General features: G+C 52.4%; 1 protein-coding gene across 1 annotated transcript; it reads left to right on the top strand.

Annotated features, from left to right (window-relative positions):
- Positions 1-8,350: 8,350 nt before the first annotated feature.
- On the top strand, positions 8,351-10,197 carry KCNA5 (potassium channel, voltage gated shaker related subfamily A, member 5). The gene has a single exon (XM_012637846.1). The coding sequence runs from the start codon at positions 8,351-8,353 to the stop codon at positions 10,157-10,159; it is 1,809 nt and encodes a 602-aa protein (XP_012493300.1). The 3' UTR covers positions 10,160-10,197.
- The last annotated feature ends 208 nt before the right edge of the window (positions 10,198-10,405 follow it).

Genomic DNA, 10,405 nt, shown 5'->3' with positions numbered 1-10,405 from the left:
GAACAGTGTATTAGCAGAAAAATGGTTCCCCCCACCCAAGACGTCTGTCCACACCCTAACCCCTGGAGCATGCAAACATGTTACTTTACATGGCAGAAGGGACTCTGCAGATGTGATTAAATTAAGGATCTTACAGTAGGAAGATTGTCTTGGATTACATAGGTAATCCATACGAGATGGCAAAGGGAGGCAGAAGAGTCAGAGAAGAGGTGACAAAGGAAGTGGTGCGACTCTGGCTCTGACGACGGAGGAAGGGCCCTGAGCCAAGGAAGGCAGGTGCCTTCTAGAAGCTGGGCAAGGCAAGAATGGAATTCTCCCCTAGAGCCTCCTGAAGGAACCAGCCCTGTGGACACCTTGATTTTAGCCCAAAGAGACCCATTTTGGACTTCGGACTTCCAGAATTGCAAGATAAAAAATTTGGGTTGTTTATAAGCCACGGAGTCTGTGGTGGTTTGTTACAGCAGCAACAGGAAACTCACACAACCACGAAGGCCTGGGCCGGACGCCGAGGGTCTCTTACCCTGACACCCACCACTTAGGGATCTGCAATGCTCAGGCTAACACCCCGGGATCCAGTTTACCCCACTTTCCACTACACTGGGGGACCGTGGCTACGTCATCGGGTCAACAAAGGGAAAGGCCACTAATTACCCCAATGGTTGCCATTGGCAACTAATGCAGGTGCTCTGGGGCCCGTGCATGTATTTGTCAGCTGTCAGATTCCACAGACTAACCGGCATTAACAATACCAAGCAATATTTATTGGGTACTTATGATGGCTGAGATATTTGATACTTAGAGCAACCACAAGAGGTGGGTACTATTAGTATTTTTATTTTACAGATGGCGAAACTGAGGCCTAGAGAGGCTGCATGCGGAATGAGTAAGAGGTAATGCTGGGACCTACCTAGGTCTACCCCAGTCCGGATCTCACGCTCTCTCGCAGGAGGATTTATTTCCCAGGCTCAGAGATCCTCACGTACCACAGTCTGCAGTAAGAGGCAGGCCCCCCGGGCGATGTTCTCAGGCTTCCGTGGGCATCCGAATCGCCTAGACGGCTTGTGAAAACCCAGATTCCTGGGCTCATCTCCAGATAGTCTAATTCAGCAGGTCTGAGGAGGGGATTGGGAAATCGGTTTTCTAATAAACTTACAGATGATCTTGACGCTGCTGGTCCACGGACCACACCTAGAGGTCGAGCCTCTGGAAGCCACCCTGTCTCAGCTCCTGCCTCCACGGCTGCTCACATTGAAGCCATGGCTGACATTTAATCCTGTTTCATGACTAAACCATCTTTTTGTCAAATCAGAAGAAAGAGGATTGATTTTGATAGGGATATTGAGAAAAATGGGTACGAAGGCTAACGTTACACAGATATCTCTATTTGCCTGGACTGCATGAATTGTCTAGTGACCACGTTTCCCCCAGACTTTGAAGGGATGATGCTTACAAAACAATGAAACTGTCTTGTATTTCCTTAGCACTTTTTAAGTAAAGTATTTTTAAAATATATCTGGACACATAACCAAAATTCATAAGTATAGTTTTTTGCAATGTGGGCAAATAATCTAGCTAGGAAAGCCATTGAATATAAAACACTCAATTAATACCTTCCTTGGTCTGGGCACCTAAACAGAGAGTTAGAAAATAAGAGTTGCAGTTGTTATTGAAAAACGATGCAAACATCCCATGAAGCTATCGGTTCACGGTTTCATAGTTAGAAGCTTTTTGTGTTATGTGAGCGAATACCACAGTAAGATGTCTGAGGGAAGAAAGGAAGGGCAGGAGAGAAGGGACACTGTAACCATCAGCCTGTGGGTGCAGGAGAGAAGGGAGGGAAGGCAGAGAGAGGGAAGGCCATTACTCACCAGGCCAAGCCATCCCCTGAGCCCCCCAGGCCCTGTATTTTTAGGTCGCTTTACTTTCTATGTTTGGTCTCTGCAAACGCACTGGACTCGTTAACGAATTTATTCCGGGATTATATGCAGGGAGGGAAGCAAGGAAGAAACCAAGCTCCAGATGTGAGCCTTGATTTGTGAATGGCCTCTCATGTTAATCCTTCTAAACAGGAAATCCTACCAGGCCGCGTGAGGTCCCTGTGAGGATCTGGGTCAGTTCAAGCACAATCCCTCACTCTCCCCCACCCGCAGCCTGGCAGGCCCTCCTCCCCTCCTGCGCCCGGCCTGTGCGCACGTGTTTTGTTTGTGTGTTTGGCTTTACTCTGTCTTTGCAGCTCCCACCAAACAGGAAAGGAAGGCCGTTTCCAGGGCTTCCTTCCCAAGGTGTTAGATGAGGGGCCAGTGAGGAGGGAAGGGGAGGGAAAGGAAGAACACCTGCTCCCCTCATTAAAATGTTTTCCACTACAGATCTATGAGGTGAACACATCTGGGATAGAGGCTTAGGTGAGAGACAACTTCATCCTTTTGCTGATTGATACCCTATCACCAATTATTGCTTGATAACGTATCCTTGCAATGCATTAACTAACAGTGATGCACCATGGAATTATACTCTGATAGTCAGCAGTGAGACCCAGCCTAAGGGCCTATTAATTAAGTTTTCCTTATTATTTACTTTATTTACCGTAATGTGTGTAGCTTCTGTTCGGCTCTCCCTGGTCCCGTCTAAGAAGTCCTGAGCCCTCTTCTCCCACTTCCAGCACCTTCATGTTTCCTTAGAAAACATGAGGAAGTTTGAGTTGGGGGTTGGAGAAAACAAGTCACCTGTATTCTGAGGGTGACTGTGTCCCTTGTGGAGAAGATGCAATGGGGGCTTTGTTCAGTTTCCTTTTGCAATGGAGGGGAGGTTCAGGGAGGCAGGGCACAGGTGAGATGGGCGTAATTTGGAATAACTGGTTTATAGAATACAGGAAAGAGATTGTGGACACAGCTCAAAGTTCGCTTCTCTTTCTAAAGAAACCCAAGCTTTCTCAGCTGTGCCTGGGCTTTCGCACGTGGAACCCTGCCGGAGCTGGCTCTCTAGAGATGCACCCCTCAGTGGCGGCCTCTTTTCCCCTTGAAAGGACGGAGCAGAGGAAACCTGAGCCCTGAGACTTGGGGAGACTGGTCACTGTCTTCGCCTGGTTGGGAGGGTGTGTCAGTCCAGGGGCAGGCTGTCGCCAGGGCCCTCCCGTCACATTTCTGATGAGGTTCCCAGGTCGGTGACCCCCTCCGCAGTGGAAGAGTAAAAATCCATGTTTGACAGGAAAGACTAGTAGCATAATTAGAGCCGATTTCTATTCTGCCTCCTCCTGTCCCTTTAAATTTGGTCCAACGGGGAAAGCTTTCTCTCTGACCTAGATGAAAATTCAGCAGGTCTCTGTGTTTTTGGTCTACTTTTATATAATAAACAGAGCTACAGTAGCGTGAGGTCTCAAACCCGAGGAATTCCATTGCACAGTCCAAAATATGAAATTGTTGTTTTCACCCACAAAGTGGAGGTGGTCTGTGCAGTCATTACTAGGTAACCTAAAAAAATGGCCGAAACTAATTTAATTCACCACTTCCTCTATTTGGCCATCCAAATAAGTCTTTCATTTTTCTGGTTAGGTCCCATCTCCACAACCCTTTTGTGTATTTAGCTAATCTCAGAAACCACCTTTTAGTTCCTGGGCCTTGGTTTTCCCTGTCGCCCTGCTCCAACAGCTGAACTTCTTTGTCTTATTTCAGTCTCTTATTTCAGTCACATTCAGCACATACTTATTGAAATGCGTAATATGGACGTGGCACCAGGTTTGGTGTTGTAAGGATGAACAAAGAAAAATCTCTCTCTCTCTCTCTCATCTGTTTATCTGTTTGTCTGTCTAACCTATCTATCATCTACCTACCAACCTATCTACCTACTTGTCGTCTATCTATACGTAGATAGCCAGACGACAGCTAGCCAAGCAGGTAGGTAGGTAAATAGATAGTAGGTAGAGAAGTGGAGTGGTAGATACCATTTCATAAAGAGATTTGTTCTGTGAAGTTTGGATTCGGTCGAGGGGCCGCACGTGGGGACCTGGATGGCCACATGTGGCCTTGAGGCAGCAGGTTCCCCAACCCTGGGCTAGATGGACAGCTGACAGCTAGATACATACATGCAGGCATGCACATACACACAGAGGTAAAGATAAAGGTATATTCTAAGGGGGGATGGAGAGGAGCAGGGGCTAAAACAAGCAATGGAGAGCTAGAAGTATATCGGCGCATCTGCTTTAATAGACACACAAGCAAATTATCTGAGGGTGGAAGAAAGGAGATTTCATTACCTCTTGCTGAGGAGATCATGAAACATGACCTAGCAAGTTCCTCAGCATCTGGCTTCCATCCACCTCTCTGGCCCAGTCTCACAGAAGCCGCCCTTAGCCCTCTGTGTCGACTACATTAATCTTCTTTCAGTTCCTCAAACCAGCTCTATCCCTTCCTTTCCCAGGGCCTCCGCACACGCTTTTCCTTCCACCTGGAACAGTGGCTTCCGCATCATCCCCCCAGGAAAGCTTCCCTGGACCCTAGATGGCGTCAGGCTTCCTGCTATCCTCACAGCACCTTGTATTCTAGATGTACCCCTCAAAATTGTAATTGAACAATTAATGTACACTTATTAATAGATGCTCAGTGCTTTTTGCCCTCCCTAAGTTAGGAAGATAGATAGATAGGAAGAGGTTAGGAAATATGTCTGTCTCAGTCATCAATATATTTCAACACCTTGAACAACGCCTTGCACATAGTGGGTATTCCACAAATATTTTTGGAATAGTCAATAAAGTTTATATTTATGATTCTTTCTCCTCTTCCTCCTCTTCTTCTCTTCAATGCCTTACTTGTAATTACTGCTTATAAAATCCTTTTCTCCTTGGTTTTGCACACTTTACAAGTCCTCCTGTGGTCTGCTAGGACCAGTCCTGTGACTCGAGAGAAACCTCCCATTACGTCTCCTCTGTCTATCTCATTCCGGGGCACGTGTCTAGGCTTTGCAAATAATTCCTCGAAAGATATTATTTGGGGTTTGTCTGAGATGAGGTTGCTATTCAAAATGTGTTCTGTAGACAGGTGCATCCATATCACCTGGAAGTTTGTTCAAAATCCAGTCCGAGCCCCACCTGGGTTTAGAGTCTGCATTTGAACAAGAGGAGGTGACGGTGCACACTAAGCACTGCTATAGAAGCCCATCTCCTAGCACGGGATGGACAGGAAAGGAGGCAGCTTTCAGCTATGTGATGTGTCCTCCAGGAAGAAGACACAGAGATGGAGTCCGGTGTGAAAGAGGTTTATTGGGAGATAATAAAAGAAAGATAATGGGGATAGGAAGGGCCAGGCATGGTGAATTTTGACACCAGCCTGAGCAAGAGTGAGACTCCATCTCTACAAAAAAAAAAACAGAAAAACTAGCCGAGTGTGGTGGTACACACTTGTAGTCCCAGCTACTCGGGAGGCTGAGGCAGGAGGATCACCTTAGCCCAGGAGTTTGAGGTTGCTGTGAGCTATGCTGATGCCACTACATTCTAGTCTGGGGGACAGAGTAAGACCCTTTCTCAAAAGAAAAAAAAGGGATGGGAAGCAGGATTCATTGGGGAAAGCATGCAGACCATGCTGCTGAAGTGAAAGGAAAAGGAATGAAAATGGGTTGGACAGGGAGTCTCAGACTGCAAGGCAGATCCTTCGAAGTCTTGGCAAACCCACTGGGGCATCCTGAGCAAAGACTGCCCGTCAGCAGAGGTCTGCATTGAGAAGAAATGGCCAGGCCCTTGTAACCCTGACGTGCTCTGTCACTAACAGAGGACCGCCCAGGAGGAGGAGCGTGGCCTCTGCAGGAAAGCCGAGGCAGAGGCAAGGCAACAGCTGAAGGCTGTGTGCCAGCTACACTCTTGCAACCGAAAAGTACATCCTTTCTTTAAGGGAGATCTCAGCAGTATACCTCCATGGCTACCACACGTGACATCTGAAGGTAGTCTGGCAAGATAACTTTGCAAGAAACCTATGAGAACCAGCAAATGCATGGGAGGCAGACTTAAGAAAACACCACATCAAAGGAGGCCTGGCTTCTGTGCTTTTCCGGGACTGTTTATATTGTACTCTTATTCTTCAGGGACAGTCTCCCCTCCCCGAGAGCCCCTAGAAGACAAGCTCCAGAGAACTCTTCCCTTTAGGGAGCCCAAGGACAATCCATGCGAACCAATACAGTATCCTTGTTTTAACAAGATGCATAAACCAGTAAACAAGACACGGTGGTCATGGATCTCTGACCTCGTCCTCTGCAAGCTCAGTGAGTCCCAGGCTCCCCAGGAGAAGACCCAATCCCGACTGGCAGAGAAGAGCCAGAGAAGAATGAAAGCCCAGCAGAGATGTAGCAGGGATGGCAGAGGTCGGGGGAAGGCCTGTGGTTAACCAGTGATGCCTCCAGACACTGATTCCCACATTCACACCCCTTCCTCATGCATGCACATCTGCAATGACAGCCAACCTCATGCATGGTCACACGCAATGCAAACATTTCCATATATCAAATTCACATCCACCCTCATGTACACACCAGCAAAAAGCCACATTAGCCTGTACTTCTCAAACCCTGACATGAGTGTATGTCCACACGCTACTATTCCAACGAACATTCATGCACCCAGAACCAAGTTTCCAAATCATCCCCTGAAGGTAGGTACATTCACAGACGAGAGGCCCTACCATCACATACATAAATCTCAAACAATATACAGTAACAAAAATAGACAATGAAATTAGACATTCAAAAACACAGCAAATTCATGGTCATTTAAAACCAAGAAACATCTGGAGACTGTGTCTGGAACTGCCAGACATACCTCGAAAGATATTTCCCATGTTATCAATACCCACTCAAACTCCACAGGACAGGGACAGGGGAAGATACCTAGTGTCTACTCTAGCAGAGCTTATATGTTACGTAGAGCACTGAAGCTCTCAGGCCAGATGTTGGGGTAAGGGCCAGCCTGTGTCAGGAAAGAGGGTTCTGTGTTTCTGCAGAGGAGAGGAGTCAGGAGCAAGGGCCCGATCGCGATCACTTGGGTTTGGATCCCACCCTAGCCACTTTCTACCTGTGTGATCTTGGGCAAGCCGGTCCATCTCTCTGTGCCTCAGTTTATTCATTTATAAGTGAGGATAATAGTTGTACTTAGAAAATAGGTTGCCGTAGGAATGCACAGAGTCAATATTTGTAAAGTGCTGAGAATGGGCTGGTACATAGGAAGTATTGGTTGTTATTTTACTCTGGGAATTCTGCAACCCTGGAAACTGGACAGCCTCCCTGGCTCCCTCCCATAGAGCACGCTGCATCACCCCGCCCCTTCACAAACCTTGGTGCAGTCGCTAGGCTAAGGTTCCCCAGGCAGCATCAGCCCTCACCAGGATGTCTTTCATTCCTCTCCCCGTCTCCATATGGTTTTTGCAAATGGGATTTGATGCAGAGGGCGGAGGGGCTGTGTGTCCGCTGGTTAGGAGACCGGACAGCTCACCTCCTGACCAGCCTGCCTGCCTGGGGCTGCCGCTGGGTCTGTGCCGGCTGCCTACCGGTCTGGACTGGGAGCGGGGCTTTTCCCAGGGCAAGGGCAGGGGGCGCTGCGAGGTTTCAGCCGGTACCTTTTTGTGGGTCTGTAGGAAGATGGGAAGGGAGATGCTTCTCCACCGATACGTGTATTTCAAGGTCCATAGCTCCTCCACGCCCCTTCCAGTCTTTATTCTTCCCAAAGAGATACCGTTATTTCTCCGAAGTAAAAAGGACCGTTGTCTCCCGTCTGTCATTCTCCGACTCAGCTCAAAGCCTCATCCTTCAACCCAGGGCAGTTCATTTCCCCTGGAGTCCACCGGCTTCCAGCAGGTTCCCAGGTGAACCGAAATGCAGAGCTATTCTCATCTGGTTGCCCTGGGAGTTTCGGCTCTCTCGGTACAACCTGTTCCACCAACCTCCCTCTCCCCTCCCTCCGCCGGGCTGCGCCCTTCTCGGGCCCCCTCCCTTCCCTCGCCCGGGGGCCCCAGCTGCGCCCTCCCGGGAGACACGCGCTGCTGGGGAAGGCAGCGGGAGGAGGGGGGGAGGAGGCGGGGTAGCGCCGAGGGTGGGGGCCCGCGCTGCGCAGCCAGAGGGGCGGCTGAAGGTTGCCTCTGCGGGAAGGCGGCTTTTCGGCTGCTTGGTAACCGGCTGCCGGAACAGAGAGAGGCAGAGAGCAGGGCAGCGGCTTCTTGACGTCAGGACCCAGCGAGAGGATCGCGCCAGCAGCCCCCGCCCGCCCCACAGCGGGGCCGGCCGTCGGCAGGAGAGGAGCCCGCGCTAGTCGCCGGTGGCGCGGGAGCAGGGGGCGCGGGAGCCGGTCGCCGGGGCGCAGCATGCCCCCTGCCCCCGCGCCATGGAGCTCGCCTTGGTGCCCCTGGAGAACGGCGGTGCCATGACCGTCAGAGGAGGAGGTGAGGCCCGGGCAGGCTGCGGCCAGGCCACAGGGGTAGAGCTCCAGTGTCCCCCGACGGCTGGGCTCAAGGACGGGCCCAAAGAGGCGGCGCCAACGGGGCGCGGCTCGCAGAGGGGCGCGGACCCGGGAGGGCGGCCTTTGCCTCCGCTGCCGGAGCTGCCGCAGCCTAGACGGCCGCCCCCTGAGGACGAGGAGGAGGAAGGAGACCCGGGCCTGCGCATGGCGGAGGACCAGGTGCTGGGCGCGGCGTCCCTTCACCACCAGCGCGTCCTCATCAACATCTCCGGGCTGCGCTTCGAGACGCAGCTGGGCACCCTGGCGCAGTTCCCCAACACCCTCCTGGGGGACCCGGCCAAGCGCCTGCGCTACTTCGACCCCCTGAGGAACGAGTACTTCTTCGACCGCAACCGGCCCAGCTTCGACGGCATCCTCTACTACTACCAGTCGGGGGGCCGCCTGCGGAGGCCGGTCAACGTCTCCCTGGACGTGTTCGCGGACGAGATCCGCTTCTACCAGCTGGGGGACGAGGCCATGGAGCGCTTCCGGGAGGACGAGGGCTTCATTAAAGAGGAGGAGAAACCCTTGCCCCGCAACGAGTTCCAGCGCCAGGTGTGGCTTATCTTCGAGTACCCGGAAAGCTCCGGGTCCGCGCGGGCCATCGCCATCGTTTCGGTCTTGGTCATCCTCATCTCCATCATCACCTTCTGCCTGGAGACCCTGCCCGAGTTCAGGGACGAACGCGAGCTGCTCCGCCACCCCCCGGCGCCGCCCCGGCCTCCTGCGCCCGCCCCGGGGGCCAATGGCAGCGGGGGCGTGGCGCCCCCCTCCGGCCCCACGGTGGCACCGCTGCTGCCGAGGACCCTGGCGGACCCTTTCTTCATCGTGGAGACCACGTGCGTCATCTGGTTCACCTTCGAGCTGCTTGTGCGCTTCTTCGCCTGCCCCAGCAAGGCGGAGTTCTCGCGGAACATCATGAACATCATCGATGTCGTGGCCATCTTCCCCTACTTCATCACCCTGGGCACCGAGCTGGCAGAGCAGCAGCCAGGTGGCGGGGGCGGGGGCGGCCAGAACGGGCAGCAGGCCATGTCCCTGGCCATCCTCAGAGTGATCCGCCTGGTCCGGGTGTTCCGCATCTTCAAGCTCTCCCGCCACTCCAAGGGGCTGCAGATTCTGGGCAAGACCTTGCAGGCCTCCATGAGGGAGCTGGGGCTGCTCATCTTCTTCCTCTTCATCGGCGTCATCCTCTTCTCCAGTGCCGTCTACTTCGCAGAGGCTGACAACCAGGGGACTCACTTCTCCAGCATCCCGGATGCCTTCTGGTGGGCGGTAGTCACCATGACCACCGTGGGCTACGGCGACATGAGGCCCATCACTGTGGGGGGCAAGATCGTGGGCTCGCTGTGCGCCATCGCTGGGGTCCTCACCATTGCCCTGCCCGTGCCCGTCATAGTCTCCAACTTCAACTACTTCTACCACCGGGAAACGGACCACGAGGAGCAGGCAGCCCTTAAGGAAGAGCAAGGCAGTCAGAGCCAGGGGACCGGGCTGGACAGAGGAGGCCAGCGGAAGGCCAGCTGGAACAAGGGTTCCTTCTGCAAGACTGGTGGCTCCCTGGACAATGCAGACAGTGCCCGAAGGGGCAGCTGCCCCCTAGAGAAGTGTAACCTCAAGGCCAAGAGCAATGTGGACTTGCGGAGGTCCCTGTATGCCCTCTGCCTGGACACCAGCCGGGAAACTGATTTGTGAAGGGAGATCCAGGCAGACTGGTGGCTGTGGGGGGATGAAGGGCGAGGCCTGCTGGGTATCCGCTTTATACCGCAGAGTATTTGAGGCCATGCTGTAACCTTAGTCTGTCCCTGTCCTTTCACTCCTGCACTCCCTCCCTCCCCCATCCCCCTGTTTTTCCTCTTTTTTTCCATGACACCAAGGGTCGCCTATTTTTAAAAAGTACCACATTCCATGACGCAGGAGCTGTTGAAATGGTGAGCACTG

Source organism: Propithecus coquereli, unplaced genomic scaffold (genome assembly GCF_000956105.1).
Source record: "Propithecus coquereli isolate 6110/MARCELLA unplaced genomic scaffold, Pcoq_1.0 Scaffold124, whole genome shotgun sequence".
Lineage (NCBI taxonomy): Eukaryota > Metazoa > Chordata > Mammalia > Primates > Indriidae > Propithecus > Propithecus coquereli.
This window is presented reverse-complemented; position numbering and strand designations above follow the sequence as displayed.

What these genes read in the sequence shown, in the direction of transcription:
- KCNA5 (XM_012637846.1), top strand. Translation starts at nt 8,351, where the DNA reads ATGGAGCTCGCCTTGGTGCCCCTGGAGAACGGCGGTGCCATGACCGTC.